The following is a 25560-nucleotide window of genomic DNA, read 5'->3' on the forward strand; positions in this document are numbered from 1 at the left end:
ATATCCCTTTTGACATAAACCTGTGCAGGTATAATTCTCCCAGCTCATAGTGACAGATAATAGTTCATTCGTTTCATTAATGCATAGAAGTACTTTGTCTTAGCAAATCTAAACCAGAAGATGCTAATCCCCCGTGTGAAAAATAACAGGGAAATCCTATAGAAGGCAGTGTTCTTAACACACTTGCTTTCAACTTCCTGCTTTTCTGAAGCAAAATTGTATCACAGAAGACTGAGGCTTCTCTTTCACTTACTTAGATCACCTATAGAAGTTTGTTAGGAAGGGAAAATGAAGCCTTCTGTTCCCTCAATGACACTACAACCCTTCCCCAGAAAGAAATGTTTGTGTATAGAGGCCATTAAGAGTTTGGAGGTTTCAAAATACCCCAAACCAAACCTATTCAAGGCCCTTTGCAGTTCTGTATCTTGGCTCCTCCCCTTCCTTCAGTGTACCCATAAAGGTGGTGAGGACCAAAGCTCTTCTCACCTGTGAGTTCCTCTGTGCTTCTCAGAGATGCAGCATGTATCAGTTAAGTCAATGCATGAAGTGCTTTCCTCACCCCCAAGATAGCTTTTTATCGTAATTGTTGCTATTGCTGTTCCTTTCATTGAGCTCAATTTATTCAAAGAGACTGAAGGTTATTAATTATTCCCTTTCTAAAGGCTAATAGGAAAAGGGAATCTTAATACTTGTGAAAGTGTTCTCTGGGCATGGAATTACTGGTTTTGCTCTATCTTGCTGTTGTCACTGCTACAAAGAACCTGTTTTTTTCTCTTTAGAATGGTGAAAAGTGGGGCTGGAAAGGACTAAGGCATCTCTTACCCTTAGGCAGGGAGCAGCTCTACTTAGACTATTCCCAGTAGGAGGTTATCTAATCTGCTCTTAAAAGTGCCTGTTAGTGGATGTGCTGCTGAGTTTTTTGGCAATGTAGTTCAGTGTTTAATCTTTCTTGTTAGAAGAAAAAAGACTTTGTGAGTGCCTTGTGTTCATGGTGCTTAGTTCAGGATGACTGTTCTCATTTTGTTTCATTTTTGGTTTATTTCCTGCTGCTGGCGGGTTCCAGAGTTCCAAATTATGCTGAGGTGGAAGACTCACAGTGCCAGGTTATCCTGAAGGATGTGTTTTGTTAACTGCAGCTCCTATGTTACAGGAAGGGCTAAATCTAAGTCTTGTGAATCCCCTGGCTCATGGCTGCAGCTTTAGTGTCAGTGGGATTGGTGGCTTCTCTTGGGTTTTCTTTGGCCTCACCCTCAAACAGAACTAACCAGAGTTTGTAAAAAACATAGTTAAGAAGTTCAAGAAGAATGTAATTTTTCTATATACCTCAAGTTATCCCTTTTTCTTAGTTTTTAACCCCAAAATAAGGGGATATCTTCTAGATGAAAAATACTTGTTTTCCTCCCTCCAAAGAGGTGGCTCCTTTCTCCCTCTAAGGCCTTTTTCCTTCTTTTCCACAGGTCTTGTTTTCCCTGTATTCTTGCATGGATTTTTGCTCTTGCTTTAAAATAATCCTGCCAAGATTCAGGTCCATGAATCCTGTACAAATTGTGCTTAAACAATCCATTAGACTAATATTTTGCAAACTGCAGTTTCAATCATTGTAATTTAGACGTGCTCTAACCAAATCAGCTTCAGAGCTGGTTTCAAACCTGTCTTGCAAACTACTTCCATAATGAACATACGGAATTCTTCCCAAGTCTAACTGGCTCTTCTGTGTGCTTGCACCAGGCTAAAGTTAAGAAAAAAGCCTTAGTAATGTCTATGAGAAGATTCTGAGGCTTCCCCTTGTAATAACAGAGCTTTAACCCAGTGAACTTCACGTTTCTGAGATGACACGAGTGACTTCTTTACCAGAATCAGTGAGGTTTTGTGTCACAGGTTTGCTCAGTGGTTACAGCACTATTGCACAGGCCTGTGATGTTGTTGGCTTTGGGAAATGGTTCTTTAGAAAATCACTCTTGCAAAGGGAACTGAAAGTCATGGACCATCCTCTTCTGCTTTTGACCACTGCTGATACTTGACTGATGAGGGGAGGATGATGTGCTGTGCCCCTTCTGTGTATTACTGCCCCAGTAATACACAGATGCTCACCACTGCCAGAAACATTCTCCCCTTTCCAGAAATGAAGACCAGTGACTTTGGTGGAACTGCTCTAGTGACACAGGGTGCAGTGTATGTCTTTGCAGTGCTCAAGTTTAGGATAGCAAGGCAGGAACTGGAACTGCTTAAGCCTTTGTTTAAACCTTGGTTTTAGCTGAACATCTCTGGCCACTTGGGCTTTACAGGTGGGTTAAAATGAATGCAGGTTGAGTAAATACTGTCAGAAAACTCAAATGAGAGCTGTGCATGGCCACAGAGTGCTCCTGGCCCTGCAGCAAGTGTGAAGGACCTGCCCGAGCCAGGCTGGTGTGGATGTGACCTTGGGAGGTCAGAGGGGCTCACCCTGGGAGCCTGCCGGAAGCTCATTGCAGAGGCAGGGGCTGCCTGACCTTGTGTTCAGCATGAACTCAATGTGGCAGCATTAAGGTGTGAGTCAGCACTGTTTTGATAGTGGTGGTTAATGAAGAGACAATTACCTGGACTGAGGAATGGGGAAACACAGGGTGAAGATGAGCAAACATTTTCTAGGAGCAAAGGCTGTGAAATGCTCTGCCAAAAAGCAGTGGAAAACTCTCAGTGAGGCTCTTCAAGCCAGCCAGAGCGAAGCACAGAGGAGAAGGCTGCAGGGAATTGTGTTGCCCTGAATTAACCTGGGGGTGACCCCAGATTGCTCAGCTACTACTAAATACCAGTGATAATTTTGGTGATAATTACTCCCCTTATTTCTAAATTGAATTGTAATTCATTGTAGTCTTATCTAACGAGTCAAATCACTGGGAAACTAAAGCAGGCACAAAGTGAGCTGCTGACAGGGTTCTTTGAGGCCTTGGTTGTTTGATCAGTGCTTTGACATTAATAGATGCTTTATTGGCTGCCAATCACGTTTTCCATGTTGATGTTTAAGTTGCTCTAACTGAGCTCCTGATTGATGCTGCTGTGAACTGGCCACTGTGTGTTCTCCACTGCCCTTTAACAAATACAACCTGAGAGGCTTTTCTGTGGAGGACTTGTGTTGTGTGAATTAACAAGTGAACACCCACACGGTGATTGTGATTCCCCAGATGTCTTACTAATTACCCAGGCTGTGATTTAATGTTATTTATTATACTTCATTATACTCTATAGCTCAGTTAGTTCAAAATAAAACCCTGAAACGCTGGAATTAGGATCCATCCTTCTGGCACCATGATATTAAATCTTTTCTAAGAGGGATTTTGTTTTAATTATAAGGTATATACTAAAGCTTCATTAATTTCTATTATGGAGCTAATTGCAGGTCTGATTGCCTTTTGTTTTTTTAAGCAACAAGTTCTTGAAATGATGCTCATCCTACTCTGAAGGCCAAATTCTGCAGTAATTGTACAGAGGCAATGGATGAATTGGACTTGACTTTCCGTGGTGGCAGGCCAATTCTGTTGGGGTTGAAAAGGATGTTTTTAAGGGATCCTGACAAATAAGGAATGCAGCTTTCCTTCCCAGTCTGGTGTTGCCTAAACATGGCCACAAACGTGTAGAACTGGGTGAATTTGCTCTTGACCTCTGGGAACCGTGGACCTGGGTGTTAGGGATGGCGTGATCCCAGAAGATCCTGTCTGCTTCCCAACTTGTGCTGTGCCTGGTTTCAGATCTTTGGACTGCTCGCAAAATGGACTAAGCAAAGCACTTGGTTCCAGGGATTCCCAAACTTCGGTGAGTTGCCCCGGAATGCCCTCTCTATGCCAAGTCCTTTTTCAACCACTGCTGTTGTTTCTGAGATTGGTTTTATTTGCAGGCGTAGAGGTAAACCTGCGTTTGTCCACAGCAGTTTTCAACCTGGGGGTTGCTGGTGCCTGTTTGTGTGTGTGGAGGTGTTCAACTCCTGCAGTTCCGTGCTTTGGGCTGCACTTGACTAGAACTCAGTGCTCCTTCGCCTCTTTGGTGTGTTGAGCTGGAAATGCACTTGGTGCAGGTGGTAACTTGGGAGACTTGTTCCAGGGCACATGGCGAGGTTGTGGCAGCGCTGGGTTTGCAGGATGAGCTCATGAGTGTCCCAGTGAAATCTGGATTAACAAGCTCTACCCAGCCTGAGGAGAAAGAAGACGTTTGCACAAACATCTGTGCAGGGAAACTGATGACTTTCACAAGATCCTAAATAGATCGTACTGAATCAATTACCCGAGTCCTGTGTGTGAGCCACAGCTGAGGCTTCGACTGGGACCCAGCGAGCTAAAAAGAAGCCTTCATCCCTTCCGAGCCAGCGGGAGCTGAGCCAAGCTGGGCTCTGCTGGAAGCCTTCCTTTGTAGATCTCGCTGGCTGTCAACGTGAGAGGTGGCGGAGGCTAAAAATGGCTCAGAGCACGGCCGGGTGCATGCAGGGAATAGCAATGAGAGCGGCAAAGCCGCGCTTGGGCTCCCCAGTGAAACCAGAGACGGAGCCTGCAGACGTTATGGAAAGCGTCCAAGAGGGCGGAAAATGTGCATCGAGCAGGTTCTGCGGCCGCGGCGAGGACCTGCCGCGGGAGGAGATGGCAGAGAGGGAAGTGAGGGAGTGGAGGAACGGGGAGAACCAACCCCGAACCCCGGCGACAAGGCGGGGTGCAGTGAGGGGGTGAAGCGCAGGGGGGGCACCCCGGGGGCGATGGGGACCCTGCAGGAAGGTTCCCCCCCCCCGCCCCGGGATGAGCCCCCGGCGCTGCGGCTGCCGCCCAGCCCGAGCGCGTGGACGCTGCCCCGGGGCGCGGGTCCGCCATGACACCCGCCATGACACCCGGCCCTACGGGGGGCGGCGAGGGACCCTCTGCCCCGCCCTCCCCGGAGCACCGCCCCGGGTGACGTCACCCCAGCTCGGCCGGCGCCATTTTGAAAGTGAAGCGTTCGGGGGGGGGCCGGAGCGAGGCGCGGAGCGGGGGCAGCCCCGGAGCGGAGCCGGCCGCACCCCCGCCGCCATCCGCCGCCATCCGCCCCCCGCCGCCGCCCCCCGCTCGGCACCGGCGGCTCCGCCGCGCAGCGCCGAGCCCGCCCGACCCGCCGCGGCCGCTATCGCGAGCCCAACATGGCAGGTAAGGGGAGGCTGCCCCCGCCGTGCACCGGCCCCTGCCGCCGCCGGGCGGGGAGGGGAGGGGGGGGCTCAGGTGAGGCTGCGGCAGCGGCCTGTGGCCGGGAGGCGGGAGATGGGCACCGGGCACCTCCGGCCCGGCCCGCCGGGGCTGTGCCCCCCGCTCCGGAGCGCCTCGCAGCCTGCCCCTGCCTCCGCCGAGCCGCGCCGCCGGCGCCTGTGCTGGCTCCCGGCCCCGCTTCCCCCATTCCGCCTGCGCCTCCCTGGGCTTTATTCCTTGATTTTTTTTCCCCGTTCTGGGAAATGGAGCTTGCCTCCCACCCACCGCTTCCTCCTTTCCTGTTTCAGCGGGGGGGGACAGGCATGGAAGCAGCAAGGTGGAGGGGCTGGGCTGGGGGAAGCGGGTGTGTGGAAGTTGGGGGTTCAGGCGGGGGGGTCTCTGCCTGTTTCAGTTCGCATTGTGCTTGTTCGCTGCATTTATCCTCAGGTGGAGTTAGGAGGGAGCGTGCAGAGGTGCTGCTGGGCACGGCGAGGTGCCGGGGGTGCAGACGTGCCTGTGTCCAGAGCGGGGCTGCACCCTTCCGAGGGAGCAGCTGCTGAGCGCCTGCAAACGAGACTAGAATTGGGCACGGGATGTAATTAAATAACACAGGTCTTGCTGTGTTCTGTCTCATTCCTTCCTGTGCCTGTTCCCCATTTTGCATCCTGGAGTGCTCTGCTCGCGAGGCTGGAAGTGTGTCTGCATAAGGCATCTCTTCCCTCTTACTTCTCCTTGCAATTTCTTCTGTTGGAGATGTATTCATCCCCCTCCTCTGCAAATGAATTGTCTTTTCAGTATTTTGCGCTTGGAGGAGCGAGCAGGGGGAGGCTTGGGTAGGTTTGTGCCTTGCCTTTTCCCCCTACACCATATGCCCATGCTCCACCCTCCTCCTCTTTTTGTTTCGGGAGGGGGGGAAGTGCCAACTTGGTTCAAGTAAATGGGATGAAAAAGACAATTTTGGCCTTGCGTAGAAAGAGCAGTGATTTTCCTTAAAGCTGCCCCCTTCAGATGCTTCTGTGGTGCCAGCTGCTGCCTGACAAATGAAGAGGTTGGAGAGAGGCTTAGAGGAAAATAGCTTGTATGGGATTTGGGGGAGAGGTGTGCGTGGTAAACCTTCCACTGCAGCTGCAAAAGGCAGCTTGACATCTCTCGCGTAGATACTTGCACTCGCCTTCACCTTCTCAGGTGGTGCAGCTTGAATGTCTGTAATCCTTGAGAGAAGAAGCCAAGGGAAGTAAAAAATGCAGATTGGGCTCTGATGTATTCCAGCACTTCCCGACCCCCTTAGACCTGGTCCATGCTGGAAAGATTATTTGGGGCCTTCCAATTTCCTTGTTTTTTGACTTTTTCGCCCCCCTTAACTTAGTGTGAAAGAGGGAGGAAGCCCCTTCTGTTTTCTTTGTGATCCCCAAAGCCATACAGAGCTCTGGATTAATGTGTAGGTGCCATCTGTTGCTCAGCCTGGTTGAATTGTGTGGAGGAAAAGTTCCATTTTGACAGTGGCTTTAGGGGGGAAAAAAAAGCAAAGCAGAGAGCGGCAAAGCCCATTTCAGTCCCTTCCTGTACGGCCTCAGCCCGGCAGTGATTTGCTCAGAATGAAATGCAAAAGAACTGGGTGGTGATTTTGGTGTGTGTTTTGGTGGCAGGGTTCAAATGAATCACTGCCTTCCGCCCAGGCAGTAATGTTCCTCAAGTTTTCTCTTCGCTCCGTGTTCTATGGTAGTAGAACTTGTTCACATCTGGTTGCTTTGCTTTGCTGCTCGGATTTGCTGCTTTTTGTTTGCAGGCTGGTAGTTGCTTTCGTTACTTCTTGGAAGACACTCTAAAAGCGTGGTAAAATCTGTTTCTTTAGCCTTTAGTATGGAGGTCGAGTTCGGTGCTTTCGGAGAAGAAGGATTCGAATGGATGCTTGGTTTCTAGCGGAGGGAAGGTTGGAATGTGCCAAAACGCACAGCTTTTCGGTAGAGTTTTGACTTCTGAAGTAAGGAAGAAGCTGGTGGGAAGCAGGATTTTCCTGCACGCTCATTTTAAATGCGCAGTTAAAGTTGGCACTGGCAACGCTACCGAGTCCAGCGAGCTTTTGGCGACGGAGGAGGCTCTTCTCGCTGCTGCTGCTGCTTACAGGGGCTTTGCTAAAGCCGTGCTGGACGCGGGCAAAGGGCTCCTGACAAAAACAGTATCTGTAAAGGAAAAGGTGGGGAGGGGCAGCTGGGGATTGTGCTGCTGCGGAAGTAGGCGGCGTGCACAGCGCTGCCTCGAACTGTCAGCCTGGAACTGCTGAGAGCTCTTTGTGCTGCTGGGGGGTCTCATGTCTGTGATTGTGTTTTTTAGGAGCTGGAGGAGGCAATGACATTCAGTGGTGTTTTTCTCAGGTGAAAGGCGCTGTAGATGATGATGTAGCAGAAGGTAAGAGCAATATTTCTTTTACTGCTTATTCTTGATTTTTTTTTTTCTACCGCTCAGGGAGGCAGATGCGAATGCAACCTTCCTGAAATACCTTGGTGTTCCTGCATGCAGTCGAGCAAAGCAGAGAGACATTTAATGTGCATTGAGATACCTCGATTCAGGATCAAACAGCACACTTCTTACAAGGGCTGAATTCAGGCTCCTTTTGCTGGAGTTGTTCTCCAAGGTTAAGCTTTTCCTGTCACTCAGCTTTTGAGCTGTGCTTTTTCCTAATCTGCAGAATGGGGAATGTGGTACTTGCGTTCCACAGGGAGGTGTTGGGAGAATTAATTAATGCTTGTGCTCTTTGAAGATCTAACTGCTAGATAAAGATCAAGTAATTTTCCCAATCTTCCCAGCTTCTGTTAGCCAGGAGAAGAAGAAAGCTGCATATTTGTGTGTGCTTATTGTACATTGTGTGTTTGAAATAATACTTGGAATTGCCTAAAACTTTTCCAAGCTGGCAGTGACAAATGCCACCTTACACTAAAATGGCTGCCTCTGATCGTGACAGCAAGAACTGTGCTTGTTTTCTTTTCCTTGGACTGGGGATCATGAGGGGGATTGTACCATCTCTGTGCTGCTCCAGCACTGTGCTGAAGAACATTTCCTCTGTGATCCTTTTTGAGGGAAGAGGATCATTTCCTTGCCATGAAGTCCTGTTTGCAGCACACAGCCCATGGATCATAAGTTAGATTTGTTCTTTTGCAAGCAATTGGCCTTGGCACTTACAGAATTTCCATAAAAAAGTGGGTTTTATGTATTTTAGATGCTCTGAGTTACAAGTGAGATTAATGCTGTATTTAGAAAAGCAGTAACTCCGGTTTCCATTATTTCTCCATTAGACATGTGCTCAAATTAAACTTCCAAAGGCCAGAACAATCCGTATAAACACAAGTGACTTGGTTTTATTTAGTAGCTGCAGCATGTGGCAAATGATGCACTTTCACAGACTCCTGTCGTATATAAGCTGCCTTTTGGAAACAGGAAAGCTGTAGCAATTCTTTAAGTTGAATTTTCAGTTCTTCAGGAAGTCTCTTTTAAAGCTTGAGCTCAAAACTACTCTGAAGTGCAGTATAATTTTTATATCCATGGCAGACTTTAACTTCTGTGACCTTTCATTGCGTACCAAACCAAATCCCTAATTAGAACAAATACTGAGGAAGTCGTGGTCATCTGGCTGGTGCGTGCAAATAATTCTTCATTAAAATAGACACACTGACAAGTATGTAATAGCTATGAGCTTCTCTATGGAGTAAAAGTAGCTTTTACAGGGATCTGGAAATGCAGGAGTCAGGAAATACTCAGTCCTTAACTTCCTTAGTATTGTGCTTGGTGCGGCAGGAGGTGACTTGCCAGCCTCATGCTTCCTGACAGGTTAGCACTGTCCCGTGCAGTGCTGGAGTTCAGGGGAGCTTTCACTGCCAGTGAGCTGACCAGCCTCTGTTCAGGCAGTCAGGATGCTTCCAGAATTCTTAAGAATGTCCAATTTTGGTTTTATGGAGGAAGCACCTTCTGATTTTTGTGGCCCAGCGAGCAAAGAGGAGTTTAATTCCATTGTCAGCTATAGCAGACTTGGGATGAGTCTTAACATGTGAAACCTTTGATGTAATGCAACGCACGGTGAAATTTTGGTGCCTGGATCCTGGAGAGAGGTCCCGAGGCTGGTGTTACACGTGGTTGTAATGAATTTGTTGAGCTGCAATTCTCTTCCTGTGTATTCGGCTCTCACAATCCATGCTGGAAACGGTTGAAAGCCAACTGTCTAATCAGAGTGCAAGTGCAGCTTCCATGCAATCCTTTGAGTTCTTGTTATGCTTTGTAGTGCCTCCCTGTGATACTCTTGGACAGGTTAATAGTATATCAAGCTGGTTGCATTTTTCCTTTTTATTAGCTGTATTTCTAGCTTCAAGCTTCACTTGAATGAAACAGCCTTGTGTGATTCCTGCAAAAACTGGAGCAGCAGCTCTGCATGCTTCTGGTCCTCCTTCAGAACACCTGAGGATGAGTGGAGGTGGCTCTCAGTGTAGGCTGAGGACCTTTTTGCCTCCCTGCCCTTGTGTCTTCTTTCTTGTGGCAGGCACCATGGTGAAAGCTAAAGAAAATCTGGCTGTCTGAAACTTTAATTAACCGCTGTGGTCTGCAGCTAATGAGTACAGACCCGCATCACGTCTGAGACTGAGGACAGTGCCACGTGTGTGCTGTAGCACCCAGGCTGTGGATCATTGGGGTTTTTAATGGCATTAGAGCTCAAACTTAAAGTAACTTTTGTTGTGGAAAGCTGAAACTTCACTAGTAACAAAGGGAACAAAACAAACCTGAAAGAAACGGGAGGTTTTGTCTTCTGTTTTCTTCCTGCTCTTAATGTGGTGTTGATGCTGGAAAGCTGGCCTCAACTAACCTAATAAAGTGTTAACCAAGAAAACTATCTGTTTCATTGTATTACTCCATAGAATGCAAACCCAGTGGCCTCTCCAATTGCCTATAAACCAGACCAATGGAGGGTAGTGTTTTTAATACAGTGATAGTGGCAGCAACACTAAAAAGCCTGCTACAAACATCAGTACACAGCTCCCAGAGCACCTGAGGTCAGATGGGATGGTGGAACCTGCACATATGTGTAACCTGTAGTTCTTTAGATCCTTAGGCTAGAATGATTGTCTATTGCAAAGTCAATACTTGGTGGCTTTGATGGCTGAAACATGAACTCTGATATATACGGTTCTTAATTTTCTGGCTTTGTAAGTACTCTGTAATAGATGTGATGCTTTCTGTTAGATCTAGTGAGGGTGAAAGCAAAAGAAGGGGGAAAGCTGTAACTAAAGCTTGAGGAAAGGTGATGGCAGAGGGTTTGTACTGGGGACCTGCCTGTGTGGTTCTGCTGTGGCAAAGCTCCTCTAACTTGAGGGATATGGATGTGTGAGGGGCAGAGAACTAGCCTCTCTTCTCCTGGTATGTATGGAATTTATCCTTGGTTGTAAACTGTGGCCTGGCCCTATTGGATCACAAAGTTAAGTATGGAAATGCTGTTAGGGTTAGCTTAGGGTCCTTCATTTGAACTGATGGCCAAAGTTTGCCTTTTTGTGATTTAATGGCCCAGTGCATAAGGGAAAGGGTATTTTTCTCCCTTAATTTTATATTTACCTTGCTGGAGCCTATTCCTACAATGTAATTGTTGGTTTGGGACTTGTTTTTTCCTCTTCTGCTCTTGTGTTCTCCAAGATGTGGCAAAATGGCAGCTCCAGTTAGAAACAGCTAAGACTTGTGAGTTTAAACTGTCTCTGAAAACTAGACACTTGCTTAGTGGAATGAGGTTGTACTTCAGAACAAATAAAGTCAAATTTGTTTAATTACTTGGCAAAAGGAAAAGAGTCAAGCTTCTGTCTAAACGTTCTTTCAAGTATAATCCAAAGATATGTAAAAGTCTGATAGTCTGGGTCTGAGGAGGGGTGCCAGGAACTTGAGTCCTAAGCTTTAACCCTGAGTTTGACAAGTTGTTTAACCATTTCATGCCCAAATGGTCTCTGAATTGATAACCTATGAGTTGTTTCATACTCAGAACATTGCTGTAGTCTGGTTCTTTTTGTGTGCATGATGAAGAGATGAAGTCTTGTTTTTTTTCCCAGCCCCCTCTTTTGTGTGTGGTCAGAAACACAAACAAGATCTGACTTCTCCCTCACTCAGGAATGCTTTCTCTATTTGATTCTGGGTATGTTATATCTTCTGAGTGTAGTTTTGTGTTTATTTTTGGCAGACTCCAAAGCTGCAGAGCAGCTATGGGAACTGTTGTTGCTTCAGTGATGAGAGTTTGTCTTCAGTGCACAAAAATAGTTATCTCAGAGTAAGGAAAACTGAAGCCAGGAATGGAGACTGCTGTAAAAAGCAGCTTACCACGATCTGGAGATCGCCATCTCTTGCCTTACCAGAAAGCTTTCTCTTTGTCAAGTAACACGTATCTGTAGTAGGGGATTTGAGCTGCTGAGTCTGCTTCAGAAGGCTGCTTAGCTCTGTCCTACCAGTCTGTTGTTCTAGAGGCACATCTGGTTCTGTAGGCTTACAGCAACTGACGAGTAGGGGCCTGTGCCTTGTAGTTGGAGGGATGTTACTGGCATCATTTGGGAAGAAGGGCTTCTACCAAGCTGTGTTTGTGGGCAAGAGTCACAGAAGAGAAATGGTGGTGGTATGGAAGTCACTGATGGGTGGTTTTTTAATGGGAATTGATGGAGTAGGAGGGCAGCAAAAATTAACAGAGAAATGTAGCAAAGGTGTGAGAGGTTGCAGTCATAATGCTGAAGAAAGACTGAGGTATAGTTGTGGGAGGGAGCTTAATTTGGGGTTTGGAAGGCTGTGGTTATGTTCTCATAAGGTAACATCAGTTAGAAGGAGCAAGGACTAGTAATGGGTTTGGTTATAAGGAGTAGTTTAAAATATGCTGTAGGTAAGTAAAAAGCCAGAAGGTTGTGGCCCTATTCTGTATTCCTAAGTCTGCTTCTGTATTTCAGCTCTTCTGTCTTCAGCTGTTTGCAGAATGACTGACTGTGTCGAGAGAGAGAGAGAAATAGGCTGCTGTGTTGCAGGAACTGCTGCTGTGGATTGACTAAAGTGTTCAGCTAAAGTGCAGAGTCCCTCACAACAAAGAGCATTTAGCAAACAGCTAAATAGTAAGTGGCTGTTGAGCTCCCTGAAGTTATTCAGTGCTCACTCTTGACATGGGTTTGCTAGCTGGGGCACTTCAGCTTGTCAGTCATGCTGACCAGTGTTGTTCTCTTACTTCTCTAATGCTTTGCTGTTCTTGGAATCTTCCTGGCTTAAATTAAAAATGAGTTGGAAAAAGGAGTGAGTGTTCTGTGTTGTCAATACGGTGGCTCCAGTGATCAAACCATCAGACTCCAGCAGTACAAAGGAGTGCAGCTTGGCCCGCAGTGCCTGTGCTGGTGATCACAGCTCTCTGTCAGCATTGTGAAACTTCATAGCTTTTAATTTTAAAGGTGCTAACTAAACCATTCAGGTTTGGGCCTACCTACCCTACAGATGGGCTTCTTGGGTAGCTGTAGCTTCATAGGATGCTTTGGAAGAACTAAAATGAAGAATAAAACTCCTAGTGGAGGCAGTGCTGAAGTAAGAGTTAAGAGCTGGGTGTTGCTAGCTGTACTGTCTGCCTTCTCCCCCCCCCTTTCTGTTCTCTTCTGACTCGCCTATTTAGGCCATGGCTACATGTTTGGCAGCATTTCTGCTTAAAGAGGCACTCCTTTGCACTTTGCTGGCACAAGTGCTCACGTAGCTGCACAATCAAGTTGTTGGGGAAGCTGATCCAGCTGAAAAATACTGAAAATTGTGGTTGTGACAGGATTAGTTTTCGGCTGAATTGAACCCTGATCTGGTTCTCAGTGCTCTGGGTGCGCTTGTGCCAGCATTGTGGGGAGGTGATCAGGCAGCTCAGAGGAACACTAGGAACTCTGAAAGGTGGCTGGTCTCCTTACAGGACTTTACATGCAGTCAACACAAGACCTTGCTATTACAAATGGTGAAAAGGACTTCAAACCTTTGCTCTTCAAGGTATATACTTGGAACATGTGCAGTCTGGAGCCCAGCAAGAGAATATATCCAGTACTGGTACTGTAACCTTAAGAGACTGAATTACAGTACTGGCCAAATAAAATAGTGGAAGCTTTGGCATGGTGCACAGAGGTCCTGCATCACTGGTCATCATCTTTTAGATGTAAAGACTGAAGCTGGTCCAAGTCTGTGCTGCTGCTGAAAGCAGATGGACCTGGAGATTTCTGCTGGGTTATGTTGTGGTCAAATCAGATCCCTGAACTTCATTCGGGCTGTGTGGATGTGTAAAGAAGGGGTGATGAAAACATGGGCCTGGGGGCAGGTGGGGGATGCAGAACTCTCTCATCTGGTAGCATGAGTTTAGGTAGGTCTAAGGCAGTTGTCAAAATGCTGTGCAGTGTGGCAGTTCCAGATGCTTCTGAAATGGGATGGCGTGTACACGTGTGCAGGAGCGCATCCTGTGGCATTTAGCACTGGTGTAAATAATCTACCGACGTGTGTTTTGCAGCAAAACTAATACTCAGAATAGGTTTTCTTTCTTCGGTGTCTACATGGGCACTATGCAGAAATGACGTTTGTTTAGCATTGCTGCTAGCTCTGTTAGTGAGAGCTGTGCTACTACCAGCAGAGTTTAGTTTCTTGGGAGCAGTTGTAGAAAAGTATACTGCTTAAATGGGAGCTGGATTACTGACTGATTGCTTTACTGTAAAGCTCTTAAAAGAGAATCTGACAAATGGTAATCTGCTCTTACTGTGCTTTATCACTCTTAATATGATTTGAAAAACGGATCCCTTGTTTGGGGTTTTGTCTTCACCTAAACTAATGTATTGTCTTGCATTTAAATGCTGTAGAATCATGCCTGCCTTGCTGTAGAGCTGTTTAATTGTATAGCTGGTTAAATCTGCAGTGTACTACACCTCTTGTATATACCTCAATCACTGATGGTACCAAGTTAAGGCTACTATTTGTTCTTTCCTCTTTAGGACACACCATGTTCCCAAAGCCACTGCATTAGTATGAGATGCTTTTCTAACTGCCTGAAGGGTATTTTCCATATTTTCAGTGCTTTATAACATGCAGTACCATAACTATGTCTATAATACCTTTAGCATGGAGCATTGTGGAGTAAGTCAGAGTTCAGGGTTCATGTGGAACTGAAGTTTACCTTCTCAAATGATTGAAATGAGAATAACTGAAATAAATGCAAAGTCTTGGTATAGGTTGGCACTTGTGAATGTGAATAGAGACGACAGTTACTGTGTTCCTATGAGGATAAAAGGAGAGAAATACAGGAAGCATGCTACTTGATCCAAACCAGTCCAGGATAATCTCTTTCAAGATGCAGCAGTAGGTCTTATAGTCAAAATAACTACAGTCCTCTAGGTTTTAAACTTGAGTGGAATAGATGGAATTACAGCTTTGTTATATTGCTTTATGGCTCAGTTATGCTCTTACAGCATGTACTAGCTAAATGCTGCTTTTGTAAGGTTAGTATGTAAGCGAGCTGGAAATAGAAAGGATGTTGTCATTCTTTAATGCTGTTACATGAGCCTTTGTGAAAATGAGGGAAGCCTAAAAAGGTGTCTTGTGTTCAGAGGCAAAGTATTGATGTTTTGTGTGTGCGTGCACTTGGTAATGATTTTATTATATAGCAGGACTTCCTTTACACTCCTGCTCGCTTTCTGGCTCCCCAGTGTCCTGCTTGAGGACACTGCTCTGGGCAGCAGGTAGTGTTACACAATGGGTGGTCTTCTTTTCTGCGAGTGGAAGGTTTTGGGGTGTTACATTTGCCCTACATTAAGATGCTGGCCAACGAGGCATCGTGTGCTACTAGTGCAAATTGATAAAAAAACAAGTACAAGAAACCTGGAGAGGGGCTTTGGACGAGGGCTTGTAGGGACAGGCCAAGGGGAATGGCTTTAACCTGCCAGAGGGGAGACTGAGATGAGCTCTTAGGCAGAAGCTCTTCCCTGTGAGGGTGCTGAGGCGCTGGCACAGGGTGCCCAGAGAAGCTGTGGCTGCCCCATCCCTGGCAGTGCTCAAGGCCAGGTTGGACACAGGGGCTTGGAGCAAGCTGCTCCAGTGGAAGGGGTCCCTGCCTGTGGCAGGGGTTGGAGCTGGAGGAGCTTTAAGGTCCCTTCCAACCCAAACTGGTTTGGGATTCTATGATTCTGTAATACTACTGAAAATAATTGAGGCCTCTGTGCATGTCTGTGAGTTACAGAACGAGGAGGGGCTGTGAGCTTCTGCATCCTAACTTATTGTGCTTTTGTTGGGCACTGGAGGAGAAAATATTAATTTGGTCAGCCAGTCTTTGTAAAAATGTATTTTCCTCTTAGCAACCCACAAGTGGCAGCACCATTAAAACCAGCCTGTGCAGGCCCCATGTTAAACCCCTTGGGCAGTTACGCTTGAGTCTAATTTTGGAAGAATTACAATTTTAGGGTCAGGAAAAGAGGGTTTTAAACGAGTTGTGTTATAAGAGAGATTGATTTCCCGGGTCTATAGAATGCATTTTGTGTGGAAATGTTTCTCTTTGCATTTTCAATTGTAGTTCTTACATTAATGCTCTGGGAATAATGCAGTCTCCAAGCACACACAGTTGGCACTCGGGGTTTGAGACCTTGAGAACAGATAATTGCATATATTCAGGAGCAGTTGAGGTAACTGAGACTTCAAACTATAGCTGCTTATTTAAACTTTAGAGTAATTTCTAATACATTCTTGTCTGTCAAACGCTAGGAGCTGTTTTCTTTTACCTTAATGAATAGAAAAAGTATTCCAGGGACCATTGTTTGATTCTTAAAAGTAGTCATGTCAGCTGATCTTTCTCTTGTTGGAAGATGATGCATGGAAATTCTGCCCTGTGTGTGTGTGTGGTGCTCATAAATGGAGTGTGAAGGACATGTTTCATATAACTTCAAATTTCAAAGTCAATTTGGCCAGCAGACAGACCAACACACTGAACTGAAACTTGAGCTTCAACGCTCATAAATATATAATGGTTCTTCAACACACTTGTGTAAGAGTTACTGGACTTTTTTCCAATGGAATTACAGAACAAAGTAACTTGTTAGGTCATGTTCTTGGTGCATTGTGTAAGGATTAATTCATACAAATGGTGGAGATCATTAAAAAATAAAGCCTTGGATTGTGTTTTAATAATCCTCCTGTTCAGCTTGTTCTGGAGTGTGGCCTTGGTATGGAAAGAGGAAGTAAAATTCACATTGCCTCCTGTCTTGCCTGTAGGTTCATTGTCACTTCAGGTAACTGCTGCTGCTTCTGCAAGAGATATGGTCCTTCCCTGAGCCTTGGATTTGAGCTGACGCAGATTCCCTTAGCTTAGTGATCACTTTGGGAGACTGTCCTGGATGAAAAATGTCTTGGATTATTTGCTATCAGTTTAATTGTGTCCCGAGTTAGCTTCCCCATTGTGATCAGTCAAACTGTAACATGCTTGTGCAGTAGGTAGTGGTGCTGCAGGGATGGGACAAGGGATGTGAGGGGTGAATGGATGGTTGCTTCTCTTGGAGATACAGTGATGGTTTTAAGGCAACATGTGAAACTGGTGCTGTGGAAAACTTGGCTCAGCCTATTCCTCAGCCTTTTTGTGCCTATAGCAGATAGATCCTTGTGCAGGGTTTCATATGGAAAACTGCACTTTGAGTGAAATGAGATTCGTGTTTGAGGACATCTCTTCTAAAAGATCAATGTGAACAAACAGCGATTGAAGTTGAAGCCCACAGCCGTTTTCATTCCATTGTCTGGCAGCGTGAGAATGGCACTGCTTTAGAGAGGTAATAGTGAAACATTCATAAGCTATTTTAGCAGGATGTGGAACTGGCAGGAATGGCTTTTTGACAAACCTGTTAGACCTTTCTGTGTATGCTTCTGCCTTTCCTCAGTCTGTTCGTATCACAGCTCCAGTTTTACCTTCTGAATCTATTTCTTTTTTGTTTTCAAGAACTGCCCAGGATCTTTCCTCTTGCTCCAGACTCTTCTGGAAGTGATAACCCACTACTGAAAGTGGTGGGGGCTGGTAATGTACCAGTTGTGTTACTGGAGCAGAACACATGCTGTGCTTAACCCAGCAGTTTTGTCTGTGACAATATTTGGATGCCTCTGAGGGAAGTGCAGCAGGAAGAACATTTAAACAAAACAGAACACTCAGAGATTCTGCACATCAGGTTGTTGGCTCCCTGGAGCCTGTGGATTTTTCTCTTTGATTTGACCTGAACAAGCTTGTACCAGAACCTTAGGAATAACAGACATCCACTTGTTTCTGCAGCATTCTCATCTTTCTGCTGTTTCTGAAAACCAAGGAAGTATGTTCTGAGTTGTCATCTACAACTGTGCCACTAGGTCACCTCTGTGTTCTGGGGCTCTGTGCCTGCACAAGGGTTACTAAGCATGTGTGGTGTTAGGAAAGCTGCCATGACCCAAGTGATTGCATCCTATGAAGGAGCGTTTCTGGCTCAGTCTTTGCTTCTTACTGTTTGCTGTCCTTTGGAAGAAGTCAAGAGAAGGTGGTGGAGCAGCCACAGAGCCTCTTTGGTCTTGTGAGCTTGTTTATGTCTATGTTGAGTTCTTTTTCCAGAAGTTCTATAATTATGCAGTGTTCAACTGGAAGTTGTTTGGCACCTTCCCATTTGTGTGCTTTCTAACCAGGCTTTTGACTGAGGCTCAAGTTTCTCAGAGAGCTGTTATTGGTCTTGAACTTGTTACCAAGTTTTAAGTTTAGATTTAAACTTCATTATCTGTGTGGACAAAAAGGAAGAGTAGAAATGGAGATAACGCAAAGTAATCACCCTGCGTTGTTCCATCTGGAAGGTCAGTGGTCATTTTAATCCCCCCATGCTTTGTTTTCCCTGTCTGGAGACAAACGTGATTTTTCTGCAAAACAGAGTTCTGAAACTTTTAAAAGTTACTGCAAGGACCTTTAAGATCCTTGCAGGACACTAAAACAAAATAGTCTCCATTTTGTTTGTTTCTGTTTGTTTTGTTGTACAACTCTTCCAAAATCCAAAGAAAAGGTCCTAATCTATAAGTAGAAAAAGTAAGATATATAAAATAACTAACTTAAAAACCAGGGTAGGTGTTTTGCTCATATTAGTAGACTCTCTCTCTCTATATATACTTCTAAGATGTGTTATAAAGAGTCTGCCTTAAAGTTGTCAAGATCTGTAGATTGCATATTTTGTGTCTAGAAGCGAGTGTTAAGGATCTCTGAAAGTCCAGGCCAGAAACTAGTATTGGCCCCTGCTTAATAAAAGTGTGTTTTAAGAAGCTGAGGCCTGCATGCTTGGGCCAAAACAGAAACGCAGGGAAGTACTTGCCAAGTGAGTTAACAAAAAAGAAGACTCTTTTTTCAGGTTCCAAGTGCCAGTGAGAAGCACATTAAGTTTTAAAATGAATTGCTAAAGGAGTGAATACCCATGGAGAGTGAAGAGATCAGAAATTTCTATTCAGCAGTCACTTAGGACTGTGCATTCATCTCTGCTGGAAACTTCGGTTGTACTTGTGACCTTCACAGGCACCGTGCTTTCCAGCAAGCTGCCTGAAGCCCATGGGGTGAATGTGCCTGCCTCCCTCCTTCCTTGCCTCCCCCTTCTCTTAGTGTAGGTAAGAATGATTTTTGCTTTCATTTCCCTTAGAAGGAGGCACTTTACCTGTTGTCTGAGCTACAATGGTCTCTTGCATTCTACACATGAAGTTTAAAAGCCTTGGAAATCTTTGGCCTTAGCTTTTGCACCTGAAATAAAAGCTTTGGTCAAAGACTGCGTAAGAAGTCTGAAGCAGCCATATGGCTTCTAGGAGCTGTTTTTATATCACCAAGTCACAGAATTCCAGTAGCTGCTTCTGAAAGGCATTGCCAAGCAGTGATACTCTGCTAAAATACTGCTGTTAATTTTCCACCTGCAGTGTATGTATTAGAATGGCTTCAGCAAAAGAGAAAATCAAGATATTCCAGTGCTCTGAGACTGCAGCATTCTCAGTGACAAGAAAGGCACTGCCTGAAGGCTTCTGTTATGTACATGCAAAACAATGGCACAGTATGTTATTTCCAAATATATTGTTATTTGCAAACAGAAAACCAACCGCTGGCTTTTCTGTGCTCTGCAGCCTATTGAAATCCTGGCTGTGATTCCAGCAGAGATTTTTCCATAAATAGCTCTGTACTACTTGGGAACACAAACAAGCCTCTGAAAACATTTAAAGTAAGGTCTGCTGAGGGGACTGTTGAGCTGGTATTGTTAGTGTGTGCTGGGGGGTAGATACTGTGGTGGATGTGGACTGTTTCTGTAGGGGGGGGGGCTGTCAGCAGCATTTGAGAAGTAGCTGCTGATTGAAATTGGTTTCAAGGACTCATATATTACCTGGCTTGAGCATAGGGAAAGCACTAATACAAACAAACAGAGGCAGCAGCAGGTGTTTTCCTTTAGTATTGAAGTGTGTGTTTTTTAAATAACAGCCATTAGTTAATGACTTTAGGTAGTAGTTCAGGTAAATACAACCAGAAATGATTGAACAGACATCCAAATTAAAGCATCCTTTTAAAGTTTTTGCCAATTGGATGTTTGCTTATGTGAATGGAGAGCTGATTTGGTAGTGCAGGTTCTTCAGGTGCTATGTAGGTGAAACACCCTCTTGAATAAGTAACACAAGGTCAACTTCAGTGTAGATCTGTGCAGCTATAATTGGTGTAAACTATCTTGAGTAAGGTAATTTGTTGTCTTGAGGAGAAGCTTGCAAACATCCTGTGCGTTAGGAGAGATGAGTGAATCCATCCATGTTCTGCCTGGGTCACAGGGCTGATTTCTGCTAGGCCTGCTGCTTGGAAGTGTTTTTTAACAAAGCCCCTTTTACAGGGACTCAAAGTGCATGAGAATAACTCTGGTACTTGTGGAACCTGTGCTGAGTGGCAGAGACACTTCTGTGTCCTGCTCAGCCCCTGCTTATCGAGCAAATGTGTTTCTCATCTGTCACAGTGGAATGGGGATGGCATTGCAGAGGACGGGCTGACAGGACCTTGGGAGCTTTTTGGTATAGTCTCTCAATGCACATCTTTCAATTACAACTATTAGTCCTGTTGGATGTGTGCTACAAAACCTTCATCTGTGGAGATTCTAGAGTCTCAGAAGCACATACCTGAGATCTGAGCTACCCACAGCCTTGAATGACTTCTTTCATAATGTCTAAAGTCACTTTTGAAGGAGCACCTGAAATTCCTGTGTGGGGATTGCGCTCTGGTCTTGAATGGAAATTACTCCTGATACCCATACGAGGCAGTGACTTCATGCTATTAACTGGATACAACTCAGTGGAAGAACAGCGTAACTGTTGACACTTCCTTTTTTTAAGGCCTAGATGGTATTTCTGAGCTTCGTGAGATTCTTTCCCCCCTCCCTGAACATTCTTTGTCATTGCTCCTGGTCATATTGAGAACAGCTCCTGAGGAAAATGGAAGTATGAATAAAAGAGGCAATACAGCAAAGCACTCCTGCTACCAAGGGTAATGAGCCTGGTTTCTGGAAAATAGATAACATTGCTGCCGTGTTCCTCACAGTGAGAAGAAATAAAGCTTGAATCGACCTCAGTCTGGTTCTTCTAGCGCATTTTGGGAAGCCTCATGCTGTGTATAACTTGTCATAGCATGTCTTGGGAGTGTTATGAGCACTTCTGTAAGCATTGTATGTAAGTCCTGAAGGAGCCTGCTGAGTGTGTAGAGCTGTGACTGAACCCCAAGAATACAGGTTTTCCAGGCTTGAGACAGTTGTGGTCTCCTCAGTCTTCCCTCTGCATATGGTTAGTGGGATGTCCTTCACGTCCAGGTCAGCAGGAAGGTTCTCAGAGAGGTGGGGAACAGCAGCACTCTTCTCCTCTGAATGGAGGAGGTTTCATTCCTCTGGTCCAGCATAAAGTTAATTCTGGAAAGTCAGTAAACCCGGGTTTTTGGCCTCGGCAGTGCTAAAATTGAGATGTTAGTTTCTTGGAAATTGGCTACGCAGGAACAGTTTGTTGTAACTTCATTAATGCTATGTTGTAAAGTAAAGCTCTGCAGGCAGAAAATACGTTGGAACAAGTTGTGTACCAGAGGACTAAAGCCAGACAAATGCTGTGTTAGAGCAGAAATAATCAGATCTGTTATTTATAAACCCTTTTGTCTTGACTCTTACGTTGCTCAGCAAGTCCCTCAGTTTTGAGAGTGATAGAACATTCAGGCACCTAAAGGGATCTTATATGAAGTAATTGTAGGCATGAAGTTAGTTCCTGCTACAGTTAGTTTTGCTCCCTATAATGAGATAGTAGGACCTGTATGTGATTTTACAGACAGAAGGACAGAAATGGCGAGTAACTCCATGACTAAATTCTCCACCATACAAACGTAACTGAACCTTTTTGTCATCTTTGTCCTGGAAGTTCTGTCATAAATGAGTGTAGGGTTTGCAGGCTGAACAGTGCTGCAGTAATGAGAGTACAACTTGTGTGGCTCATGTTAGAAACTGCCTTGGCTGCCAGAGTTCTGTGGCATGTGATTGAAGCCAAAGGTTTGGGGCTTCTTTGCTTGCATCTGAACAGGGACAGTTAATTCTTCCAGGTTAAGTGGAACTGATGAGTGCTGTGACAAGAGCAGGGCACAAGCATACCTAGGCCAGGTATCTAAGCATCAGATGGATTTTATTTAGTAGATGATGCTTTCAGAATGAGTAAGTTAATAGTTAAAATGCATTTAGGTTCTTAAACATTGGTGTTGCTTAGGTACTTCGTTTACTTGATATTGCTGCTGTTCTTGTTTATATTTCAGATCAAAAACATCCTTTCTGATGGAGTGTTAGATAGCAATTAAATTCAGGGGTGCACAGTCCTTGACAGTTCTGTTATTCAGGGGGTGGAAACAACTGTTCCCAGTCTGGGGTTCTAATATTATAATCCTAACCTTGAGTGAGGAGGAGTGCACACTGATTGAAGGGGGATTGTTGCAAACCCGTGTGACACATTCTCAGTAGGAAGGCTGCTGTTCTCCTTTCCTCACCTGAAAACAGACTGAAGCTTTACAGGTTGGAGCTCTCAGCACCTGCGTTTTGTGATGTTCAGAAAACTGAGCCCCAATAGCTTCCCTATTGTACAGCTGGCTGGTACTGGAAAATGCGCAAGTGTTGGATTTGCTGATGATTCCATTTTGTTCAAGAGCCAAAGCAGTTGCTGGTTGGAGGGAGGAAATGTTGTGGACAGATTTTAACATGATGATTATATATTATTTTTGACGGTAGTTTTGTGTTTGGTTTTTGCAGTGGCTGCAAAGAACAGGCTCAAGGAGAAGCTGTGACCTCTAACTGCTTGTTCCTCCTTGTGAATAAGTGTTGTAGTTCTACAACCTGTGAGATTATTCACCCGCCTTTCTAAGGTTATTTAGGACAGGTACCAGGAGTGGGTCTGGATTTCTGCCACTTCTGCCTCTTATGTTTATGATATTAATAAACTGGTGTCAAATGTCCTGGGAACGGGTGATGCAGGTTGAAAGACCTTTGTTTCAGCCAACAATAGATCTGAATTAGTGTGAATAGGAAAAGCAAATAGGCACTTCCTGTCATATTTTAAGGAACACTTGAGTTTGGGGCAGTATGTGTATTAAGAGATTGAAACTAAATGCTCATCATTTGCTTTTTCTCCTAGTAAAACATTCCCTGTGTGTGTACGCACATGCATTCCTCTTTCTAAATAGGATTGCAGTACTAATACAACAGTAACATCATAATATTTTAGGGTATTCTTCAGGGGAAGAACTGTAAACTTGTGTGAAGAGCTAAGGAGGGCAATTGTCTTAGTTGTTGCTTTCTTAATTGGGTTTGCTTCCATACTAGAACTTGGGGGCCTCTTGGAAAGACTGTAAACTATTTGAATAAAGACTATCCGGGTGGTGCTTCAGACCACCTTGAGGTTCAGTTGCTTTTCACAGGGTATTGTAAAAGCCAGAACAATGCTGTTTGCGGTTTCAAGGCAGAGGATGCCTGTAGAGACTCAAGGGAATTCTTATTAGGTATTAAATAATGCTTTGTTATTGAGTTTGAAGAATTTTCAGGCTGATGTAGCTTGTGTTGAGTTGAAAAATTGCTGTCTTGAACAAATGATGTTTGCACTTTGCAGTAATATGCAAAGTATTATTTGGATAGTAGTAGTCTAACAGAGCTGTGGAGGGCTATAAGAAGCTTCATACACATGCCCCTCTCAATTCCAGGGTGAGAAGGATCATAGGATACACGAGCTTATGTCTGTGTGTAAAATATACCCTCAGAGGTTCTAGTAATGCATCGGTGAGGGCAGCTCCCAGGGGACTGCAGCCATAAGGGCTCCGGCTAATGTCCTGCTATTCTCAGTGTGTGATGTTCCTTACATCACTAATGCTGGTGCCGAGTTATCCTTCCCAGTTACACACACACTGCCTCGGTGTTGGCAGCCAGGTCAGCAGGAGCTTTTTGTTGTATTTACATCAGTCCAGATGCAACATTTAATGTCCTTCTTCTCTGAATATGGTTAGACTCCCTGCCCTGTTCTCCCACTAGACGGTGTCCAGCTTTGGGGCAGGACAAGGTACTGGGAATGGTGTTGGTTTGCAGCTTGTCATGAACTAAAGATACTGCTGTGGTCGACTTGTTCTCTGTCATACAGTGGAAGAAGGGAATGGGCCTGTTGGTTTCCCATGCCTGTGTTCTGGAAGGAGCTGCAGGAATGTCTGCAGGTTTAAAAATAGCAAGTAATTAATCAGGGTGATGAGGGTTAATGATTTCTATCCAGAAAGCAAACAGCTTTGCTTTTGTTTATATAGCGAGAACATTCTTCTACCTGCTGCTGGTATGAGATTAATATGAGAGGATTTTTCACTGTAATTCTTGAAGCACTTCATTCATAACTAATTTGGGGTTAAAAACCTGAATCTGTTTGATTCTCTTCTCAGATGGAATGGTTTCAAGGCAGCTGTTCAGGATTGTTTTCAGCTCTACAGGTTGGTTTCTTCTGTAGCTTTACAATGAAGTTTGCATAAAAGGAGTTTTAGGATGTGGCGCCAGGTTTGGTGAGGAGAAATAAAACCTCTACAGAGAGGTACAGTAATTTAGTGGTTATAGTAATTGTGGTACAGGTATTGTCTCACCAGTCCCACGATGGAGCACAGTTTTAAGTCAATTTAAGGTATAAAAGTTCTTTCCCAAAGCTCACACTAATTTTTAATGAGACTGCTTTAACTCCTGTCACAAAGATGAAACTTTAAAGCAATCTAATGTCACTTTAAGTGGTAGGAAGTTGGGACCAATCAGTTCAGGTTAGTGCAGGTCACATCTGTTTTCAAAGTGCTTTGACCTGCTCCTGTTTTGTTGTCTCTGCTTTTCTCTATGCCACCACAGGTGTCTTTGAGTCTGTGTGCTGAAGACTTTGAATTTCCTACTATAGATGGAGACAGGAAGCCAGTGGTCTGAGGTTTAATTCAGTTTCCTTTCTGTTCTAGCAGTGCCAAATGCTGACCTTGTTTAGGGAGCTGCTGTAAGTGTAAGCCTGGGGAGACTGCACATAGAGACAGAGGTGACTGCACATGGAGACAGAGATGCAGTTAACTGGCATTTCAGTTGTGGGCTCTGTAGCCTTCTGCAAGTACAGCTCTGCTGTCTGGAGATGGGGTTGCTCCTCAGCATGTTGCTTGTATTGCCCCCACAGCAGACTGCTTTTATAATACCCTCAGTTCAGTCTTAATAAACTCTGTTAGCTTAGGAAGAAAACAAACTGCTCCGTATAAGTGAAGTGTTTTAGGGATCATTCAGTAGAGTTTGAGGTGCTGGTCGAAGGTGGTGAGTACAGTGTTCCCTGTAGTGACTTCTGCTGCTTCTGAAAGTGGCTGTTGTTTTAGCACACTTGTTCATTGGCCTCTTGCCTTGGTCCAAAAATGGACCATGGGGGCAGCTAGGGATATGAATTTGCTGGTGGAAACTTGACCTGAATGGGGATGTTGAAGCTTACAACAAACAGCAGTTGCCCAGAGAGGCACAGTGATTGTTTACCAAACACAAGAATTAAACTGTTTAGTATGCTGCTACCTGTACAACCTAAAAAGTGCACTTTGTGTTCAATATTCCAGTCTGTGAGTTGTGTTTAAATGAGGAAGTTGCTTTAATATCACAGTCAGGATCACTTCTGACTGTGTAAGGAGCTGCTTTTCCAGGCAGGAGGTACTGTATTGTGGTAGATGGTGATCCTCCTGTTCCCTGCTTTACTATTAGACTTCATCTGCATTTGTTACTATTACAACTTGTAAAGAGTTTTGAGAGTCAGTTCTGTTCTCTGCACTTCTAATGCCATCTTCTCACTATTGCTTTTCAGCCAGGAGCAGCTTCTGTTG

At 44.9% G+C, this 25560-nt stretch overlaps 1 protein-coding gene across 4 annotated transcripts in view; it reads left to right on the top strand.

Annotated features, from left to right (window-relative positions):
- The first annotated feature begins 498 nt into the window (after positions 1-498).
- Positions 499-25560, top strand: part of PPP2R2A (protein phosphatase 2 regulatory subunit Balpha) — a 44353-nt gene continuing 19291 nt past the window's right edge. The window contains exons 1-3 of one of the 4 annotated variants that reach the window (XM_062617029.1): positions 499-528; positions 3726-3789; positions 7506-7580. In XM_062617029.1, coding sequence (XP_062473013.1) covers positions 514-528; positions 3726-3789; positions 7506-7580 — 154 coding nt within the window. In that variant the 5' untranslated portion in view covers positions 499-513. Of the gene's footprint in view, positions 529-3725; positions 3790-4951; positions 5139-5234; positions 5512-6560; positions 6894-7505; positions 7581-25560 lie in introns of those variants that run through there. The other 3 variants (XM_062617031.1, XM_062617028.1, XM_062617030.1) reach the window with 3 other exon arrangements.

Source organism: Pezoporus occidentalis, unplaced genomic scaffold (genome assembly GCF_034315485.1).
Source record: "Pezoporus occidentalis ecotype Australia unplaced genomic scaffold, CSIRO_AGI_Poc_V1 ctg191, whole genome shotgun sequence".
Lineage (NCBI taxonomy): Eukaryota > Metazoa > Chordata > Aves > Psittaciformes > Psittacidae > Pezoporus > Pezoporus occidentalis.